This window comes from Stenella coeruleoalba, assembly GCF_951394435.1.
Source record: "Stenella coeruleoalba genome assembly, chromosome: 3".
NCBI lineage: Eukaryota > Metazoa > Chordata > Mammalia > Artiodactyla > Delphinidae > Stenella > Stenella coeruleoalba.
This window is the reverse complement of record NC_137148.1, coordinates 108,435,117-108,458,537: the sequence shown is the minus strand read 5'-3', so window position 1 is coordinate 108,458,537 and position 23,421 is coordinate 108,435,117. Positions and strand designations below refer to the sequence as shown.

The 23,421-nt window shown below is 35.9% G+C and overlaps 1 protein-coding gene across 9 annotated transcripts in view; it reads left to right on the top strand.

Moving 5' to 3' along the window:
* Positions 1 to 23,421, top strand: part of RAPGEF6 (Rap guanine nucleotide exchange factor 6) — a 223,374-nt gene that overhangs the window by 155,315 nt on the left and 44,638 nt on the right. For all 9 annotated transcript variants that reach the window (XM_079917411.1, XM_079917413.1, XM_079917412.1 and 6 more), the window contains 4 exons: positions 2,913 to 3,021; positions 11,096 to 11,336; positions 13,882 to 14,039; positions 21,293 to 21,533. In XM_079917411.1, the coding sequence (XP_079773537.1) occupies positions 2,913 to 3,021; positions 11,096 to 11,336; positions 13,882 to 14,039; positions 21,293 to 21,533 (749 nt within the window). The remainder of the gene's footprint in view (positions 1 to 2,912; positions 3,022 to 11,095; positions 11,337 to 13,881; positions 14,040 to 21,292; positions 21,534 to 23,421) is intronic.

The window sequence follows — 23,421 nt, the reverse complement described above, 5'->3', positions numbered from 1 at the left end:
GTAATAGGTGTGCTACTTTTTTCCTCATCTGATATTTCTTCAAGTAAGCATGGTAAATTTTAGGAAGTATTTTTTAAGCTTCTTTTTAGAGGTATTATTTTTTAAATCGTTTATTTTAAAAATGTCTTTGTCATATATCCATTACTTTTAATGGTAAATTTGATATAGTACATCCAGAAACAGCATGGTAGTCTGGCCACTATCAACCTGAATGGTCCTGCATATCCTCCAAGGATTAGGACCTCTATCAGTTGGCAACTTCACAGTATTCCAGAAAGATCCATATGAGAATTAGCACCCTACCCTTGCATGCTGTAAAGGAGTAAGCACTTCTGTCTTTACTCTAAGTGGCCTAAGATTACCATAAATGATGGTTTTGGTTTAAGTAATGTTCATATGGTAACAGAACTACATCCATAAGCAGAGTGAGCTGGCTGAGGGACTAGGAAAAGGAAGGAGACACTGGGAGTAAGTTGATAGGAATTTATTCTCTCCATGTAGGCATTAGTTAACTATAGAACAATATATTTCAAAAATGAGATTACAGACAGCCTTTTTACTAAAAAATACAATTCCTAGACCCACCTCAGTCTTAGTAATCATATTAATCACATTCTACAGAGATGAAGACTGGAAATCTGTATTTTGAACAAAGCTCTCTAGATAATTCTCCTGTACACCAAAGAGTCTAGATAATTCTCATGTACACCAAAGAGTGGTTTCTCATCTAGCTGAATCACTTGGGAAGCTGAATTTGTTCCACTTAAAAATTTTGGTTTGTTCACACGTTCATTTAGAATGTGACTTTATTTTACTTTTAACCAAACCGTACTGTCATTTTTTTAAATTAAGAGGGCATTCACAGGGACTTCCCTGGTGGTTCAGTGGGTAAGAGTCCATGCTTCCACTGCAGCGGGCACAGTTTCAATCCCTAGTCAAGGAACTAAGATCCCGCATGCCACGAGGCCAAAAAAAAGAGGGCATTCACATTATGAAAAGGTCTATACTTCAGGACAGTGGCTCTCAACCAGCAGTAATTTTGTCACCCAGGAGACATTTGGTGATGTCTGGAGTTATTTTTGATTGTCATGACTTGGGAATTACTACTGGCATCTAGTGGATAGAGGCCAGGGATACTGCTAAAGAGCCTACAACACCCCGTGACAAAGCAGCCACCACAACAGAGTTATCCAGACCAAATATTAATAGTGCAAGGGGTTAAGAAACTCACACATAATAAGTAAAACGTATATCGTAATAAAATATTTTAAAATTTAGAAAATGATGTAATTTTAGAAAAGAAACTCTGATATAATGTTTTAATGATTCCCTTCTTCCCATAAGGGAGTTTTATAGAATAGAGATTTCTGGACCTTACTCAGACTACTCATTAAGAATATCTAGTAGCAAGGAACCTGGAATCATTATATTTATTGTTCTAGTATTTTTTGATAAACATATTTAAGAATCTCGTTCTTCACAGGAAGAAAAAAAAAAAGAAAAATCCAGTGGTTTCATTCCTGACAGAGGAGAGAAATTTATCATGTTTTTACTTCTTCCCTCAGTCCTCCCAAGTATGGTTGAAATTATCTGAGATTTTAGATCTAGATTATAAGTCATTTTTTAACATTATGGATGTTCTCTTTTAAGAGTACTTTGACATTTGCATTAAGTTTCATAAGCTTATTATTAACAGTCATTTAGATATTTGCACCTGCCTTACTGATTTCATCGATCACCTCCACTTCATCTACGCCCATATGTCCCCATTATTTTATCTCACGATTGTCTTCTAATACTTCTAGTACCTTTTCTAGTACTTTTTTCCAAAAGGGTAAATGAGTACTGTAACTTTGTGTCCTTACATGTCTTGATGATACTTTTTGTTCAATTTTCTATCACAGTCATTCTTCCCTCAGAACATTAAAGTCACAGAAAAGTATCACATCACTTAGTGTGGCTCAAAAGAAGTCCAAACCATCCTTTATTTTTCTTTTCCAGGTACCTCTGGTTCTTCTCCTCCCCACCACCACCACCACCACCAACCCCCACAGTGATCCTTATAGAGTCTTTGTTCTAAGTCTTTGGAATTCAGAATTTTCATGGGATCTTTTTTTTTTTTTAATCTATTTATTTATTTATTTATTTTCCTGGTACTAGATGATCCATTTCAGTATGTAGACTGAAGACTTTTTTGAACTCTGGGGATTTTACTTCTGTGACTTTTTTTTTCTTTTTCTTTTCCTAATATTTTGTTTCTCACTCTTTTTTATCCTTTTGAAATCTTTGTGTCAATCCTTGAGATCTGTCCTCTGTGCTGCCTTTTTTTTCTCATTGTGTTTATCTCTTTATCCTTCTTCCTTGGAATTAGTACTTTTTGAATAAGCTTCCTGATGATTCTGAGGTGCAGCCAAGTTTGTGAAGCCCTGATGTGAGTGATCAGCAGTGTCAAATGGAGCAAGACCCCATCACAATTATGCTTGTTGCTTTTTTTTTTTGGCGGTACACAGGCCTCTCACTGTTGTGGCCTCTCCCGTTGCGGAGCACAGGCTTCAGACGCGCAGGCTCAGCGGCCACGGCTCACAGACCCAGCCGCTCTGCGGCATGTGGGATCTTCCCGGACCGGGGCACGAACCCGTGTCCCCTGCAACGGCAGGCGGACTCTCAACCACTGCGCCACCAGAGAAGCCCAGGAGTGAACTTTAAAAAAAAAATGTTTATAGTAGAGATTTAGGAAAATACCACAATACAGAGAAAAAAAGGTAGTAATTCCACTACTCACAGAGTTAACCATTGTTCACACACAGGTGCATTTTATTTAAGTTTTATTTTTTCACCATTAAACTTAAGATTGCAGAAATAACTAATACTGTTTTTGTCTTAATTTGTATTTTTCAAACACTTTTCTCAAGATAATGGAAGTAAATGGACAAAACTTTGAGAATATAACGTTTGTGAAGGCCCTTGAAATTTTGAGGAATAATACTCATCTTGCGCTTACTGTAAAGACCAACATTTTTGGTGAGTTTTGTTGTCAAAAACTATCTGAGCCCTTTTGTTTGGTGATACAAAAGAAAAGAATCACTACAGTGAAAGGGAGGTTAGTAAAAATACTTAAAAAATGTTTCTATCTAAGCTTTTTGAACATTTTTAGGATCTTTAGTGCTGAGATATAGTATTCTGTATTCTAGAATTTTTATTTGTATTTATTTTGAAATCTTAGTTTTAAAATAGGTGTACAACTACATTTAGTCATTTATGAAATGTCTACTGAGTGTCTATTATGTGCCGTACTTTGCCTGGAGATACTGAATGAAACTTAGATTGATCTGAATGAAACTGAGAAGTCATAGTAGGCTTTTTTTTCTCCCTGCTAATGTGCAAATGTCTACTTCTAATGTTTTAGCTAGCTTTCTGAAATAATAATATGAATGCCAGATTAGCTGTTTCATGGAAATAAATTGAGTAAAACATTGAATTAATTAATCAGTGAATTGCCAATTTTTAATAACAGTATACCTTTCTTTGTAAAAATATTGATTACTGTTCCTATAGTATGTTTTAATCATGTTACTATTTGAATGAAGCAAGGACTAAGCTTGTACTTTTAACTTAATCTACTATTTGGGTTTTTTTTTTTTTTTTCAACTTTTGGAAGACTGTGACTTAGTTTGATTAGATTTCATAGGATTTTCTCTGAAATTCTGAGAAGGGCAACAGTAAAAAAAAAAAGTGTAGCAATTAAAAACTATCAAAGAAAATTTAAGAGTCCTTATAAAGTAGGAAGGAAGAAAATTCTCTACATCATTTAGGTTGAAATTTGAGGAATAAGAGTTGAATTTTAAAACTGTGCCTATGGAAAAGGACGTGTGTGTGTGTGGTTTTCCCCCCACTTTGACTCCTCCTTATCCTGCACTTAGTCATAATGAAAAATGAAACATTTGGTTTTTCACTCTTTTCACTTGAGTCCCTTTCACTGAATTACATCATGCTAAATCTGGCATATAACAGTCTATTGGCAATTTCCAAATATTATATAAGTTTAGCATAGAATAAGTAAGCCTTAACAGTTTTCGGATTTCCTAGACTTTGGACTAGTATCTAGAAATATCGACTTTTGGGTTAAAATAAAAGGATTCTGATTTTGAAAAATATGAAAGCAGAGGTTGCTCTGACACTTAAAGCATATTGTTTAGTCTCTCTATTCAGTTTCTCCAGCTGTGTTTCATAGGGTTCTTTTTTTTATTATTATTTTTTGGCTGTTTTGGATCTTCATTGCTGTGCATGGGATTTCTCTGGTTCCAGCGAGCAGCGGCTACTCTTCATTGCGGTGCGCAGGCTTCTCATTGCAGTGGCTTCTCTTGGTGTGAAACACAGGCTCTAGGTGCGCAGGCTTCAGTAGTTGTGGCACACGGGCTCAGTAGTTGTGGCTCGCAGCCTCTAGAGCACAGGCTCAGTAATTGTGGCACACGGGCTTCGTTGCTCTGTGGCATGTGTGATCTTCCCGAACCAGGGCTCGAACCCATGTCCCCTGCATTGGCAGGTGGATTCTTTACCAGTGTGCCACCAGAGAAGTAGCGTCAGTACCTTTAAATTTTTTTGTTCCTGGCACATAATAATTACTAACTAGTATCAAATGTGGTTGTGTATAAAAACATAGAGGTAGTATAATGTAGTGGTTAACAACATGGACCCTGGGAGACAAAATTGATCTGAAGGCTGCAAGAGGAAAAGAAACCACAACCTCCAAACTCTTTGGATGGTGAGAAGCAATTGCCCAACAGAACCCTAGATTGGATGTTGCAGAGTGTGGGAGTTACGTGGTGCTACAGAAGGGGGCCCGTACCCTCAAGACCTCCTTCCTTGCCTCAGCCAGAGTGTAATCAGCCAACATTCTCCCCATGCGAAAAACACCAAAGAGTATCTCATAGAAATACTAGTAGAAAATTTGTTGAAATGGAGCATTTTAGTCTGGATGTGGTGCCTGGAATAAAGTTCCAGTAACTCTGGCATTATCATGAAGCAAAGTTGAGCGATTAGGTCATCCTGCATGGAATTCACAGTCAGAACACCTACAAAAAGACAAGCTGTGACCAGAAAACAGATTTGTTTAGATGATACTAGGTACTTGGTCATCTTGTGTTAATTAGAACTGACAGCAAGGGATCACCAGTTATAAGAGAACCAGGATTTTTGAGGGGTGATGGTAAAGAACCTAGTAAGTGAGCTTACAGATTTTGGAGAAAATAGTTAATTTGAGGAGGAGAAGAAAACCATTTCTAGAACTCTGCACAGAGAGATATAAAAATCCATTCCTTAAAACAAGAACAGGATATTTGGAAGAAAGACAGTCACTGAGAAAAATACCTCTTGGGGTTATTTTAAATATGCAAAGACATATTTTAGTAGAAAAGACAGAAACATACAGTAGAAGGAATAGGTAACTTGAGAAAATCAACTTTATAGAGCAAAAAAAGACAAAATGCAATTGAGCACTATTCCAAGAGATCTAAAAGAAAAAGTGCAGAAGAAAGTATTTAGGGAACAGTGGCAGAGGCCATTCCAGAATGAAAGAAAGATGTGACTCCCAATTCAAAGGACCACCTATAATCTGAGCAAAATTAGTTTAAAAAACTTGTCTTCTGTTTCTAGTATTGACTGAGAACAACTAAAGGAGCTGGCTAGTGAAGAGCTACCTGCCATTGAACAGACAAGTTAGACCTTAAAGAGGTAAACTGGAGCCATATCTGCCCTGGAGCATTTACCAGTACAGGAAAAGCAACTGAGAGTGAGACTTTTTGGTAATAGGCTCCCAGGAAAAGGTGAAAGAGTTGGAATCCTGCACTTGTTAAAAGCACAAACTCTGGATGTGTCAAATCCCTTACCACTCATCCTGAGACTGTACCCCCGCAAAGGATGTTTTCTTTCCCAGGGCTATTTTCCCATCCATAGAACGTAGCTGAGAGAAGGAGCTGCTGAGAGAAGGTTCGTAGTGTAGAGCCTACCAAAGGCCAGAACACTCTAGCATAACAACATTTCTTCTTGATTGAGAACTTAAGTATCTAACTCCGAAGAGAATGTGGACTGTACTCTAGGCAACTCAGAAGAACCTCAAGTTTTGACCTGGCCCTACGTCTCCAGTACCTGGCAAAAGAAAATAGAAATCCTCTTTAGAAGATGCTAGCAGCAGCCTATTATTTGTAAAAATAAATTTCCAAATACGGAGTCAAACAATCAAACATTGTGAGGCCCTCTTAAAAATCATTTTAAGCCAGAACCAACAGAAACAGAGCTGTAGGAGCTCCAGAATATCAAACACAGACTTTAAGGTGCTATTTGATACGTCCTTATGTCCCTGAAGATAAAAAGCAAATTAAGGATTCTAGTTCCGGTTAAGATGGAGTAAACACATGCTATCCTTCATCTCCCACTGAACTCAACAGTAAAACTTAAACAAAAATCATGATCCATCTATTTGAGAACTCAGAGAATTCAAAGTACCACCACCAGAAGTGAATTTACCTTTTTTTTTTCACTCCAGTATCCCCTGGACTGGACTCAAGGCAGCATGAAACCTGGATGTGAATATTATGGTGCAGACCTAGAAGGACCCTGAAGCAGCCTGACTTAAGGAATGGGAAAGGAAACTCCTAAAGCTCAGACAGAGGGGGAATTCCCACAGATTTTTTTTTTTCACTCTTGTTTTCTCCATATTCTCAGGCCCCAGTCTCCAAGCAATCCAGTGGCATTGAGTGACAAAATGTTCCTCACCCTTTAGTGAAGCAGTGGCTCCAAGAAAACAAAGCCAGTGTCACTGCTTTTTTTCCCCACTCTCTCTGTCCCCCTCTACTTGGCTCCTAAGGCACTGCAGTGGACAGTTTCCCTCTAGAGGTCCAAAAAAGGAGGCCTAAGGAACTAGAAAGTACCAGGTTGATAATTAAGATGGAGAAAACAACCCCATAAAGTTGTTTATGAAATCCTGGGCTCACCCCCATCCTGTGGGTGCGTGAATCTGATCCTATTTAGCATATCATAGACTTTGAGAACTGGCCCAAGCAGACCTCTACTCAGGTCCCAGACTGACCACTAGGTGGTACAAAGTGGACAGATCTGTATAGCACTGCAGAGACTTTGAAAATTGAACACTGGAACCACAATCCGCAGAAGGCTAAACAAAAATACCAGCATTTCCCATAGGATGCAAATACGACTCAGAGTAATTTTAACTGTAACAAGGATTCGTCACAATTTTCTTTGTATTTATTTTGTATGGGGTTTGCTCAGCATTTGAATTTGTGCATTGTTGTTTGCTTATCAGTTTTAAAAATTTCATGGCCATTATTAATTACTACTGCCGCTTTTTCTTTCCCTCCATGTGGGAAATCCGTTACTTATATGTTAGAAGATTTGCATCCCATCTATCTCTTACATTCTGTTCTATTCTTCCCATTTTTTTCTTCTTTCAGTTTGGGTATTTTGTAATGACCTGTGTTTAAGAAAGTAATCCTATTTTCTGCTCTATCCAGTCTACTGATAAATGCATGCACTGAATTTAATTTTAGATATTTTTCAGTTCTGGAATATCCACTTGAATCTCCAGTTCTCTGTTGCACTTCTTCATCTTTTTCTTCATCTTTTCATCCATTTTATCTCTTTTCCTCTATGTTCTTTAATATATTTATAATGGTTATTATAAAGTCCTTGTGTGTTAACTCTAACATTTGGATTATCTTTTATTCTGTTTTTCCCTCTGGCTATTTTCTTTGTGAGTCTTAAAATTTTTATTGTATGCTGTACTTTGTATATAAAGGAACCTTAGTAGTGAAATTAGTATTTTCTCACAGATAGGATTTGCCATTTCCTCTGTTTAATCACATAGGGTAAGGAGAATTGAGCTGGGTCAGGCTGGGTTGCAGAATTACTTAGACTGTGTCCATTGGGTTTCAAGTTGAGAGACTTGTCATGTGCTTGATGTAGGCCCCTCCTCTAATGGAACTTTGTCTCTAACCACTGAGAGATTGTGGGAAATTTCACTCTGCTTATTCAACCTTGTCCTCCTACCTCCTCCCCCACCTCCAATCTCTTGATTCAGAATCTGGTACCTTTCTGTCTCCTTTTTTTTTAAGTTTTTCCCTTCAGAGGTTTTGAGCTTAGCTCTTTAGCCTCCCACCCCGAGCAGATAAATCTGTTGTGTGTTTGCTGGAAGTCTCTCCCTGTTGTGTGACTTTGTCTCCTGAGTACCATGAGATTCTAAGAAATTTCCAGCCTCATGCCTTGTCTTACTAATAGAGATATCTCATGAAAAAAAGTGACACTGCTTTGATGCCTCTCTGTATTCCAGTTTTCTTGCCAGTACTTGAAGCCATCAAAACTTCTCTTTCCTCTAGTAGAGTCCTTCTACCTGAGCCTCACCTTCTGTTTATATTTAGATCAGCAAATGTCCCCAGAGAAGAAAACAGCTGGCAATCTCAGTTTACCCTCTTCCTGCTTGAGTTTTTATTCATCCATTCCTCTTACTTTTCACAACTTTCTAACATCTTTAAAAATCCCACCACTCAGATAATTTTATTATTAACATTTTAATTGTTTAATAAAAGTAATACATGCATGTTTTGCAAATTATAATACTAAAGAAAGTCACCCAGTGGGACCATATTGTGTACAATATTCTATACCTTTCCACAGCAGTTCATACAGGTGTACTTCTTGTGTAATTGTTATTGCATCGAATTCCATCACACTATTATCATAATCTATTGATCTGATGTCATATTGATGGATGTTTTAGGTTGTTTATAGTTTTTGCTATTTACAATGATGTAATAATCCTTTGTACTTATCTTTTATGTTTATATAGATATAGCTATAAGATAAATTCCTCACAGTGGAATTACTTTTATAGTTACTGCGGTTTTACTTTCTAAAAGTTTCCCCAATCTATGTACGCTTCATTCATCAATGTATAAGAATGCCTCTGCAGTGGGTATAATCAACTTTACAGTTTCTGATATACAGTCTTTAATAATGAAGGAAGTTGAGCACTTTTTTTATGTGCTAACATTTCTTCTTTATGAACAGTCTTCATTTGTCCATTTTTATGTTGAGTTATTCATCTTTTATTGATTTGTTTGAATGCCTTATAAATAAATAACAGTATCTCTTGGTCTTAAGGGTTGTAAATTTTTTCCCCAGTTGTCTTTTGACTTTCCTTGTTTGTTCATTTGTTTTGGGTTGTGTGTGTAAATACATATACATATGTAGAGAGAGAAATCTTTAATCTTTGTGTAGTCAAATTTATTAAACATTTCTTTTATTAATTCTTGGACACCTTCATTTTTGGTTCATATATTATATCTGATATTGATGTTTAATGGTATTGTAATTATATTTGCTTACCGACATTAATTTTTGTCCCTTACTATTTTTTTTTAGTTTAACTCAATCATTTCTTTATCTACAAATCACAAGCTCTGCAGATTTTTACTTATATACACAAGTCCAGTGAAGATACAAACTACTTTTTACACTCCTGAGTCACCTTACATACACACTGCAGCCAGGGATATCTGCTGCCCAGAGATTTCCTGTTGCTCTTAACAGAAAATTCAGACACCTTACCATAGCATTATCAAGCCCTTTCTCTACCTTATTCTTCAGTCATCTTCATTTTCTTGACTTTTCCTTCTACCACAGGTACTTTAAACTTGAGATTTCCTCTACCTAGAATTAATCCTTCTTCTCCCTTTTCCTAGTTAAAATCAACTCACTTTACTGATCTCTTCTTAACACAGTGACTTAATGAACGACAATTTTCCCTTTCTTGCTCTCTTAACTAGTTCCTCGCATTATGTTCTCTCCATACCATATATCTTTGACTGACTATGTTTCACGACAGGAGGAATCTGCAAACATCTAGAGTAGTGCTTGACATGTTCATAGGTCAGTAAATATTTTTTGAATGGATGAGTATCTTGATTTTAGCTCAAAACATTTTTATTTTTACCACGTGGCTTAAAATAAAGTGAAATTTTTTAAGATGACTGAAAATAATTTACTGTATTTTAATCAAGCAAGGATTTCCATTATCTTGAAGACAGAAACTGTGCTTTTCTTTTTTTTTGTTTGTTTGTTTTTTTTTTTTTTGCATTACACGGGCCTCTCACTGTTGTGACCTCTCCCGTCGTGGAGCACAGTCTCCAGACGCGCAGGCTCAGCGGCCATGGCTCATGGGCCCAGCCGTGCCGCGGCATGTGGGATCTTCCCGGACCGGGGCACGAACCCGTGTCCCCTGCATTGGTAGGCAGACTCTCAACCACTGCACCACCAGGGAAGCCCAGAAGCTGTGCTTTTCATAAGCTTGCCTGGATCTAGGCAAAGAGATTGCTGGAAAGGCAAATGCCCCACTGTGCTTGTACTTTCCTTAAGGATGAAGTAACTCACTAGACTTAGGATTGATAGAAAGTTATCTACAAATGCTTGATTTTTTACTTCAGACCGCTGTAGTGAATGCTTAGTAGCTTTCACTCTACAGAATTAAGTCTCACAGATGTTACCTTGAGGAAATTGTCATATATTACAAAATTTAGTACTGTTTGTTTCTGGTAAAAGCAGGTCCAGCAGAGCTCTTCCCATTTTGTTGATGGCTAAATTTTACAAAACAGGGCCTGACTTACAGTACTTATATCTCATCTCAAATGATGAGGGATAACATATAAATAATAGAATCTAAATATCTATTTCTATAAAATCTGGGTTGATTAGCAATTATATTATACTGCTTATTACTTAATAGGAACCTTGGGCTTTTGAAACATGCTGGCAATCTGCCTGCTTCATTTTTGTTTTCCCCAGTGAATTTCTTTTATCACTATTGGACAACATCGTAAGTACAGTCAGGTATAAAAGCTGAAAAATGGATATAGCTGATTAATAGAGGGTGAGTATAAATTTCGTAATGAAATAAGTTTTAATGGGTGAGGCTGTGAAAGGCCCAGTGATAGAAAGCAACTATGTTTATTTTTAAAATTTGTTGTGGATATAAAAACTTTCTAATGAGAAGAAAAGAAATGACACTTTTATTTATTTATTTCTACAGTGTTCAAAGAGTTACTTACTAGGACCGAACAAGAGAAATCTGGTGTTCCTCATATTCCCAAAATTGCTGAAAAAAAAAGTAATCGCCACTCAATCCAGGATGTACCAGGAGATATTGAACAGACATCACAGGAGAAAGGAAACAAGAAAATAAAAGCAAATACTGTTTCAGGTGGAAGAAACAAAATCAGGAAAATTTTGGATAAAACACGATTTAGTATCTTGCCTCCAAAACTGTTTAGGTAGGTAACAGCAATCTTAGTCATGTAGGCATTTTCCTATTCACTGTAAAGATTTTTGTGGGAGAAGGGAAGTTTGGGGTCAGTTTTGTTTTTTATACAACTGTTGCATCATAAAATCTACAAGCAATCCATAAATAAGAGTAAATTCTAAATGTCACCTCATCACTTCCAAGTAGTTACCATTGTTAGATTATGTATTCTTCCATTAGCCTTGTTTTGAATTTTAGAAAAGATGGCTTGTTTTATTCTATGAAATCTTTTTTTGTATATTTTTGGTCCAATATCAGTCCCTTCATCTACAAATTTGGACACTTTAAAACTTGGGACATATTCACTGATACTAGTTTTTTGTCTTTTTTTAAAAAAATAATTTATTTATTTTTGGCTGCATTGGGTCTTTGTTGCTGCGTGTGGGCTTTCTCTAGTTGCGACGAGCGGGGGCTACTCTTCGTTGCAGTGCGTGGGCTTCTCATTGCGGTGGCTTCTCTTGTTGTGGAGCACAGGCTGTAGGCACGCAGGCTTCAGTAGTTGTGGCTCACGGGCTCTAGAGTGCATGCTCAGTAGTTATGGCGCACGGGCTTAGTTGCTCCACAGAATGTGGGATCTTCCTGGACCAGGGCTGGAGCTGTGTCGCCTGCATTGGCAGGCAGATTCTTAACCACTGTGCCACCAGCGAAGTCCCTGTATTATTCTATTTTAATTTCAGTAAAAGTACTACTATCTTCTTAAAAGTAGGAATCCTGGATTCCTCTGTGCCACAGTGCTCACCTTTATTACCTAATTTAATCTTTGCCATAGTCCTGGGGGATCGATAGTATTATTCACAATTTTGGAGGTAACCAAGGTTCAGAAACAGAAAGGAATTTCCCTGAGGTCACACAGCTAATAACCCAGGTCTGTCTGACATAGCTTGCTCTTGACACACTTATCTTTGCTTTCTTCCGTGTCTTCATGCTTCTCCCTGACTTCTCTCTCTCCGTCTTATCCTGGCTCTCATCCTTGTCTGGCTCCTAACAGTCCTTTAGCTGTTTATTTAACAGTCCTCTAAACTCCATCTTACATAGTTTCCTAATCTGCCTGCATCCTATTTTTAACTCCTAACATATTCAGGAAGTATCCCATATCACTCAGACCTTATTAATCCATCCCAAGATAATAGGTAAGTATTCTGTGATAACTGTTTGTATATGTAGCAAATACTGGGTAGAATGCTACACTGAAAAAAATATAGATGGGAATTAATATTAACCTAAAGCATTGGTTTTAACCAGTTAAAACCAATGCTTAGAACTAAGTGGTATTTTGGTTGTTGATGCTGACGGAAGTCTTCATTGCTGTCCTATGTTTGTATAGGATTGTTTTGCTTATCCTGTGTTTTATAGAACTTTTGGGGATATCTAAACCTTAAGTGACAGGGTTACATTTATTTGTTATTTTTTCTCTTAAATGGTTTTAGAATTGCCTATTTAACACCTCTAAAATATTTTAAAGAAAATATTATATTTGCTTAAATATGTCCATTTAATTGATATTTGTTTTTGAAACTTTTACAGGCAGTTAACTTTCGATGACTTGCTTTCTGCTTTGGTTTTGATGTTCTCATCTAGGGAACAGCCAAACAACTAGACTTGAGAGATCACACAAGAAATAATATACCCTTAGAATAAACTAGACTGTAAAATTCTTTTTCTTCTATTTTCATTTTTGGTCCTCTTTTTCCTTCTCCTTTCTATTTGTCACATATTGCTCTTGTTGTTTGTTGCAATTTTCTATGTCGTCTTCCTGTTTTCTTTTCTCTGTACTTGCTGGTTTGAGCAGTTCCCAGGTTACTCATATGTTTAAAGACCTGTCTTATTTTGTCAGTTGAACCTGGCCCCATTGTTTTCTACAACCTGCCATATTTTTGGCTTGGGTTCACACCCAACTCCATCCTTTGCCTAGAAGGTTACCAAGCTTTTCGGTCAAGACGATGAACCTTGCTGCAGCCCTGTGCATTGTTGGGTGTATATATGTTAGTGTCTAATGAAACTGGCAGACCTCAAGGACTCCCCACTCAGGTTCATTTTCTCTACCAAAACCAGCAGAAACTAAATATGAAATACAAACATTACAATGTACATTCCACCCTTGAACAATGCAGGGGTTAATTCATGTAAAATTTGTAGTTGGCCCTACATGTCTGTGGTTCCTCACATCTGCGGATTCAGCCAACCACGGACCATGTAGTACTGTAGTATTTACTCCTACTGAGAAATATCCGTGAAATATATATAAGTGGACCTGCTTAGTTCAGTCTGCATTGTTCAGATGTCAACTGTAGTAGAATTACCTAGATGTGTAAGTTAAATTTTATTTGAGTGTAATTGTTAAAAAATACTTTATTGCCATTTTCATTATTACACTTGTCCTATTTTTTAAATTGCTGTACTATTTTAAAATCATTACTTTGAATTGGTCCTATTATGCCTTAGTGCACAGAGAACAGAAATGTTTACTGTTAAGACCCCTCAAATACTTTAAAGTGATATATTACATTCTTTTGAAGTGATGTAGGCCTGAGCCAATCACAGGACGACAGCATTGTGGGAACGAGACACTGTAGGCACAGTTTGGCCATAATGCCTATCCCTGGAACACTCTCATCCAGCAGCCCCGATCTCCTGCAGCCTACCACCAGCATGTTGGATTTTTCTAATCCCTCAGGTAATTTTTGTTTATTTTATTCAGCCATGTTGGTACCAGATAGATAAATAGGTGGTTGAGCCTTGTGCAACAAATACTGGATTTGCTTGCAGTCCTCTTTTCTCACCTCTATATTTTGACTTAGTGCAAAAAAGCTAAAGAGAACATTATGTCTTTTTGTCTAACCTGGAGTGGTGGTACTTCCATTATGAAAGAGAAGTACGTTATCTGTTGGTAACCCTAATCAGAGCAATGGAATGAAAGCAGAGATACTTCTTCTCGGTCAAGAGACATGTTACCCAGAATGTGGAAAGGAATAAGACAGATAGATTATTTTAGTCTAAGTTGTCTGACTTAACCTTCCTCTGTGATGTACAGAAATGTGTTAGTAGTTTTCTAGAAAGACTGATTTTTCTCTCCACCACCTGAAGCTAAAGTTGTTTTTGTTATATACAGTATTATTAATTAAAGTACTATGTCATCTTTTTCATTGGTGTTCAGACTTTCATTGTGGGACATCGTTTATTTTTCTGCATCTGTTCATGCTCAGAGGCAGAAATTGTCATCTAACTATGTAACTTCAAAGGAACGCTTTGAAGAATTATTTATATATCCACCATTTGAGTGGATTTGAGATGGCTTTAATTAAAAGACACATACAGTTAAAAACTGAAATATATACTTGGGTCCAAGGAGAGGAGGGAAAAAAACACCTCTACAAAAATGTGTCCATTTGCTTAATCTTTTGTTAAGTTTTCTGTTACATGCAGCTAAGCTCATTTCTACTTGATAAAATTGTCAAAAGTTTATAAGCCAAATTTCTTGCTGTGGTAAGTGAGAGCTCTCATAAACTCACCACTACTTATATCTCCAGTCTCAGGTTTCAACGTTTTAACCAATCCATTCTCCAAATTTTATAACAATATAAAAGGTGCTCTTATAACATTAAAAAAAAAAAAACCTCTACAAAGATGGGCATAGTTGTGATTCAGCTCCAGTTTTGACGCTAAATCTCTATCAGCTAGTGGGAAAAGGGAAGAACTCAATTATATAAATCTCAGCATTAGATAGGAGGAAGTATAAATGTAATAGTAAAGTTTATGTTTTAATACAGCAACATAAATTTAAAATGTAAGGCATAACATAAAAACACAGTAGAAAGTTGTTCTGCACATTGTTTCTTCCTTTTTATTTCAGTTGCTTCTTCCCCTCTTTAGAGAGATTCCTAAACCCAATAATCTGTCTTTGATACACCCTACCCTCTATGTGACCACCAGTGTTATTTCTAGAGTGAAGGTTTCGATGAGTCGTTACTTGGCTTAGAAATTTCTAGTGATTTCTATTAGTTCCGGGTTCAGTCATGAGATAGAAACCACTCCATATGTTGAATATCAGAAATTGTTACCAAGTATAAAGTAAAGTGTTCTATGTCAAAAGGTAAAAAAGCAAGCACGAAGGCATCACAGGAAACTGCAAACTGGATTCAGCTTCTGGCACTTGAAAAAAATGCCACTACCAGGGTGAAGGAGTGTTGCTTGAGTGATACTAGAGCCAAATACCCAGAAGTAAGAACATAAAGCAGCAAGTCTCTTCTTCCTCTAACCTTGCAGTCTACCTCTGGTGCCCTTTTTTGGCAGAACCTAAGAGGGAGACAATTGGCAAAGAAGAAATGTGGTTTGCAGAGTCCCAGCCCCATTGTGGCAGGGCAGCATGGGTTTGGAGCCTAAAGACAATAACTTAATAACTGTTGGTATCCAATTTTTAAAGCATAATTATCAACCCCTTTTCTAGCCTCCTGTTCTGCCATTCTCCCCACTGTTACCTCTTCTGTCTTTCCTGAGTATGGCATGTACCTTCAGAACTCTCTTTGCCCATGTTGTCTGCCACCTTTGGTGTTTTCTCCCTGCATATCCCATGAAATGTTTCTTATTCCTCAATGCTGAACTCAGTTGTTACCTCATCTGGGAATCCCAGGTCCCTCTGATGCAGAATCAGTATCTCTTTTTCCAGAAATCTCTAGCACATTTTCATTGTCTCTCTTACATTGCTTGTCATGCGGTAGCATGGGAATTTATTTCTGTGTCTGTGTGTGTGTGTGTGTTCCACAGCAGTACTTCTTACACTATGTTCACAAATAAAATATTTAAGCACTACAAAAGCACAGACTAAATATGCATCTGTACTTTCGTAAGACAAGTATTTAGGGATATATGATTTATAGATTGACTTACGATTATTGATTTATGGCTGTGTTTTTGCCACTGGCATATCTAGAAGTGTGGCTGGGTTGCAGGGTGGGTAAGGGATGGGTAGAAGGGAGAGGAGAGAGAGAAGTTGGGGATTTAGCTGGGGGTGCGAAAGGAAGAGAGAGGTTGGAATTACTAAAATTCAGAAACTGTAAGCCCCATGGCACTGAAATTCTTAGCTCTGAAGAGGATGTACTACTCAACTTGATTTCAGATTGATTGCATAATTCTCTCAATGAAAACATGTTGAAAGGGCTGAAGATGCCCTTTTAAAATCTATTCAGAGAAGGTCAGTCTGCAAAGCTCAGTATGTAGCCTTTGTCCATATCAGCAATATAAATGAACACATACAAGATAGGAATTTAACTTAAAATTATATTTGTAAACCCCCAAATGAGCAACTTTACAAAAGGCTTTCTGCCATGCTATTTGTATTTATGTTGAATAAAATATTTATTACCAATTAATTCCAAATTCAGCTCCGTAAATCATATATGGCAGCACTGAATTTTAGATTAGCTGTGTACATCACGTATGTATATTGTAGTACATGTGTGACATCAGCCAAGTTTGACTAACTTTTATCAGTCTACATCTCAGTTATATTTTTGCTGCGTGTTTTAAATTGTTATTAGAAAGTAAGGACAAAGCTACAGAACTGTTTAATAGTTTGCTTTTGATTGCTGACTTTTTTATGGTTTTGCTTTGTTTTTGCTGCCTACAGCTGTTGGTTTTTACTGTAAGTATCTTGAAGACTATGGTATTTTATTGCTTATGTTTGTATGCAGTATTTTACTATATTTTTAAAAGTCAAATAATACAGAATTGAATGAAATAGGAAGCAGAACTTTTCTATACACTTACAAGGTTGCCAGCGTAAACTGGTGTGTATTCTTTCAGTCATTTTCTTTGAATATATATGTTTTTATACTCATAGAATTAGAGTATACATGCTATTCTGTAACTTGTGAAAAGTGTTTTCAGAATTTTTGGACTTAATGTGAGATGAGGCCTAAAAGAAGAATTCAGAGTATAGCTAAAAGGATTTTAAAACTGAATTTTTTTTTCTGAGTCTTCATATGGAACTTTTTGCTTATTCTTTTTTATTTAATAGCACAAACTTTTTATTTGACTTCGTTAATATTAGTAAACTTCAAATTCTTTTTGCATTGCAAGTATTTTAACTAATTTTTAATTGTAAAGGAACATATATTAAAGTTTTTATTTGCAGAGAGAGGATAAAATATAAAAGTCTCCGCTTTCCAGAATTAACAATTGTTCATTTACTCCTACATCCTTCCAGAAATTTCAGAGCACATAAAATGTGTGTATCGTTTCCTTCACCCCAAATAATACAATTTTTTTCCACTTAGCCCATTTCACTTAGCAATATACCGTAAATACCTTTCTGTATCAGAATGTATTCTACCACGATTTTTTGAACATCTGATAGCGTTGTTTAACCAGTCCCCTTTTAGTGGATGTTTGCAGTGTTGCCTAAACCTCTGTGTTTACATATCTTTACATGTTGTAGGTTTGCATTATTGATATATTTTTAATTTTGTCAAGATTTTTGTGGAAATTTGCTTTCTTTTTATATAAGTATCTATGAACTATTATCTGTTTTGCCTCTTGGCCTGCAGAACATAAAATATTTGCTATTTGACCCTTTGTAGAACAAGTTTGCCAATCCTTAATCCATACCATTATACCACTACCCTGTGTTTGCTTTTTGAACTTTTCACTATACCGATTGTCTTATTTACTTGATTATTGTCTTTCCTTGAACCACAACTTACTCTCTTGAATATAAGCAAATCTCTGCAAGCAGAGACTTTGTCAATCTCATTTATTACTTCATCACCTAGAACACTAATGATGTATAACTGGCACTCCATAAATATTTGTACAGTGATTAACAATTTAAAGCAGAATGAAGAGGCAGTCTTCTGCTTTTGTTAAATGATCATCTTAAATACCTAAAAAGTTCTATTTTTAGTGTAATCTCAAGGTCAAAACATGTATCCTTCACTTATCTCATTTTTTAATTTTATTTATGAGAGATAGTTAACACTCTAGAAATTTTGCCCTTGGATTGGAAGTCCATGTATCTGAATTTCAGTTCTTGAATTCATTTACCTATTATGTAAGAATTTTATTATGGAATATGAATCATAAGACTGATAAATGCTGTACTGCTTCAAGATTCTTTTTAAATGTCTGTTTTGCTTACAGGATTATATTTTTATGTGCATTCTAGCTTTGTGCCTAAAATTTGAAATGTTTAGATCATTTTTTCTTCTTGATTCAACTTTATTCTAACTTCATATTTACCATTCATCTAAACAATTAACATTTGAGTGTCTGCCATGTGCCAAGTATTATGTTTGGCATGTATGATGTTCTCCTGCTAACACACGTTTGTAAAGAAAATATATGTGTTATACTGGTAGCAATTCTAAAATGGAAAAAGAGGTTTACATTGGCACTGATATCTGCGTGGAGAAATTTTTTCCTCCAGTGTCTCTGAAAATGTGCTCTGAAATGTTTTTCTAATTTGGCATTTATTATCTTGGTGAATTAACCAGGTTTGGGTTATGGAGTACCGTTTGGATAATTCGGTTTGCAGATCTGTTCTAGAGCTACCCATTTATGATGCCTGAATCCCACTTACATGACTGTATGTCAGTTTGTCCTTTGCATGAGAAACAAGTGGTTTTAACAGAGTATGAATTTAACAGAGTGTAACAGAGTACAGTGTTTAGCAGGATACACAAGATACAGACATCTGTTCCTTCCCAGATGTTATAGTATGTTAGCAGCAAGAGAAATGTATGCAAATTCCCCACCTGTCTTTGTGAATAAATTTCTCTGAAGAAATTAATAAAAGGGATCAGAACATCTCCCTATTCCTTCCAGGTCAGCCAGCTCTGCTGGCTGAGGCTCAGCCCCCAAAGACCTAGTAAACAAATCCAACTCAAGAGTCCTGGACAACTGAGACCTATTTTTCTGAAGAGGGTAGGAACAATACAGATAATAATAGTAGTTGTTTGACACCTTTTGTAGCGTTAAAAGGGATAATGAAACTGTTCTGTCCAGTATCTTTCTTTTGGAAAACTGAAATTTCCAACTTCTTGCATTTTCTAGCCCAGAGTAGAGAAGCATCTCGTTCGCATGGATTAAGACCCTACATTATGCCTTGTAGACTTAGAAACCTGATAATGTCAGCAACATGCTGAGGATTGACTCATTTGCAAAGAAATAGGAACAAGAGATGTTTGGTGACTCAGATCTTTGTATACCTTAAGAAAAGGCAGTTTGGTGCGTGCATCTTACGAAGGGGACCTGAATAGATGAAGTATTCTGCTTCCAATTTGACAGTAGACCCAGAATATTCAAAATATCTGTTGGCTAAGAATCCTTCCTGGAATTGTATTTGTGTATATTCAGTTGACTCTTCCAGTCCTGAGAGTCAGTCTCTGTCTTTTTGTGTCCTCAGCCTCACTGCATACTTTATTCTGTGAAATTATTTCCTCCCACATCTATTTCATTATTCTTCTCTTTCCTTTAGCTAGGATTATACCTCAGGTGGTTTTGAGACAAATTTGTAATTTTTCTTTTCCTCTTAATCTTACAATTTATACAATGCTAAGAAGGAGGTAATGCTAGGCAAAGAATATACCATTACTTGAGCCACCAAAATATCCCCAGCCCACCCTCACTACACACATGACAAAAATATCCACAATAATACATTTTTCCTGATTTAAAATGAAAGAAATTTTTGTAACAATTTATTATCATAAGGAAAAATTTAAGTTTTTCATGTTAAATCTCTTTTCACTTAATTATTTTTAATTATATAGTAAATTATGTAATAAAAATATAATTATATTAAAAAATTAGCCTACTGTTGTCATATTGATCATTGTTCAGGAAGTTTTAGCCAATGCCATATAAGAAGAAAAAGAAATATGATAGAGTAAGAGGGAAAAATACCATCATTTACATGTACATAATATATGAACATTTATCTTAAAGTAGGACTTATTTACTAATAGCAGAAATCACAAAGGCAAAGACTGAGATTTAACCACATGAATATTTAAATTTTTCCTGTGTTAAAGTATATAAATATAAAATCTGAGAAGACATTTGCCACTTCATAGTAGACTGTGTTGGTATTTAGTATAATTCAGTAGGAAAAAGCATGAAGAATACCAAAAGGTATTTTTAGAAAGGAATAATAATGGTTCATTAAACCAGTGAGTCTCACCAGTAACCAAAGAAGTGAAATATAAAATAATGACACATTTTTGGAGGGCAGAAATGCAATAGGGCTTTCAAAATGGAAAAAAAAAGTTTTAATAAACAGTTTTGATAAGAGTGTGACTAAAATTGTTCTCTTTATACCCTAGGATGATAAAATATTATAACTGTCCTGGAGAACAGTTCAGAACTATATTTCAAAAACCTTAACAATATGTATGCCCTCTAACTCAGCATTTCTCTTTTTTTGGATTTTCCCTGAGGAAATAATCAGCTTTCATGCAAAGGTTTATCTACAGGGAGAGTTTGGGGTGGGGGGAATTATTTATCATACTGTTACTTATAATAAAGGAAAGTGATATGCAAGGTAAATGTCTGTGATTAAGGGTTTGGATCATTTCAAATTATCAAATACATATTGTGAAGTCCTATGCCTCCATTAAAAAATGTTTTGTTGAAGAATATTTAATGGCATAAAAATGTTTATAATAAAAATTTTGTAGCTTCCAAATTGTATGCGTAGTATGACTCTAATTTTTCTCTTTTTCTTGGTGTTTTCCTGTGAACATATATTAATATTTTGTCATCTGAAAAGATACATTTATTTATTAATAAATGCAGCAATGATTTCTCTTAACCTCCTGAAATAGAAATGTATATATTACTGTTTAGAGAGATCATTGTCTTCCAAATTATTTTTTGAAGAGTTTAAAAGCCATTTTCTGGAAAATAACAGGACATATTTTTGTATTTATACAGATATTCCTGATCAAGTTATAAGAGTTTTCAAAGCAGATCAACAAAGTTGCTACATTATCATCTGTAAAGACACTACAGCTAAAGAAGTTGTTTGTCAAGCTATTCATGAATTTGGTTTGACTGGTGCATCTGACACATATTCTCTCTGTGAAGTTTCTGTTACTCCTGAGGGTGTCATAAAACAGAGGAGACTTCCGGACCAGTTCTCCAAATTAGCTGATAGAATTCAGCTCAATGGAAGGTGAATGTGCTTATTAATGAATGTACTTATTTCTACATGTGTTTTTGAAGATTCCATGCTAAAAGAGATACTTTAATTAGGAACATCATGTTTTTAGGTCCACTGAGTTCTCTCTAAAATTAACATGTATTTCTCTTTTGTTAGCTTTCTGTTGTCTCCGTAATTATGTATAATAGAATCTTAGAGTGTTAGCACTAATAAGTGCTACCCAAAAGTGGGAGAAAGAAAGGGAGGATAGTGTACTAAAATATTTTAGCCCTCCTGCTAAAATGAAGTCTTACAACCACTGGTATAGTCCAATCCCTGTTTTTTAGAGAGGGAAACTAGATGATCCATATCTTTATATGTATCTGAGTGTATATATGTTAATTTATAAATTTGCTTTTTAAATGATCAGTATGTACTTTGGGCAGAAGAAGTCATAGTTTTCATAATTCTTTTTCTTAGTAGTTTTCCTTTTATGAATATACAGGAAAACTTTTAAAAAATGTTTTTAATGTGCTCTGAAAATTATTTGATCAACTAGAAGATAGTTTTAGTACTACATTTGTTCTTTGGTGATTTTCTCTGACAATAATGCAATCTTTTTAGTGAGCCCAGATTCATATGTAGGATGAGATCCTTGGAAACCTTAAAATGACTATCCATCATGGTTGCTGTTAAGAAAGAGTGGGTTAATGGTGCTTTGCTGGTTTTACATAGTGGTTAAGAGCATGGACCCTGGAGCCAGACTGCCCAAATTCAAATCCCTGGTCTGGCTATGTGATCTTGAGCAAGTTATTTAGTTTCTCTGTGCCTGAATTTTCTCATCATAAAGTGGGATGATAATAATGGAACCTACCTCAGAGGAATGTTATGAGAATTAAATGAGTTAATAAGCATAACATACTTTAAATGTTAGATATAATTTTATTATCTATAATATGAGTTTCAACACTTATTTAGGGTAATCTCTTAGGCATGTGAACAATTTAAAGGCAGAAGAAAAAGAAATATAATTCCTTGACAATAAAACATAGATGGACACAAACTTAGGCTTAGATCAAGTTGTATGTTAGAAAAGAATGAAGTAAAAACTACATGTGATACAATATGTAACCTCTTCTGCAGCAACAGCCCTGTATATTTCCCAATTGTGAATTCTTTACTTAACTCATCTCTTAGCTTTTAAGTGCCATAAAATTGTTCATCTAAAAAGGTGAAAGGCAAATGAAGATCTTTTTTATGGTTACTGGTCAGTGCCATTTGCTGGAATGAGGTTTTGGATTTATCAAGGGAGAAATCAGTAGTGGAAGAGTTTCCCTCCTGTATGGGTTTTATTCTTCTTTGCTTGTCTTGGAAATTTAGAGTTAAGAAGGGAATGAGTGCAGCAACAACTTCTGAGTAGAGATGTGAACAGTCTTGATTCAGGAGTTTATTCATGCTATCCATGAACAAGTATTTGTATAGTACCTATTATGTATCCTATATCCTTATAGAGCCCTCACAAAGCTTTTGTTCTCAAGAATATACACGTGATTCTTCACATGTCATGAGAGTAGTTTCTTAAAATGACTAAGTTCACAGCATAATCAACATTTTTTTTTTTTTTTTTTTTTGTGGTACGTGAGCCTCTCACTGTTGTGGCCTCTCCCGCTGTGGAGCACAGGCTCCGGACGCGCAGGCCCAGCGGCCATGGCTCACGGGCCCAGCCACTCCGCGGCATGTGGGATCTTCCCAGACAAGGGCACGAACCCGTGTCCCCTGCATCGGCAGGCAGACTCCCAACCACTGCGCCACCAGGGAAGCCCCAACATTATTTTTATACTTTAAAATAATAGATGTTAAATGGTGGAATAAGAGGAAAACTTCTTCAAAGTCTTCTTATTTAAAATATTAATTTTCCATT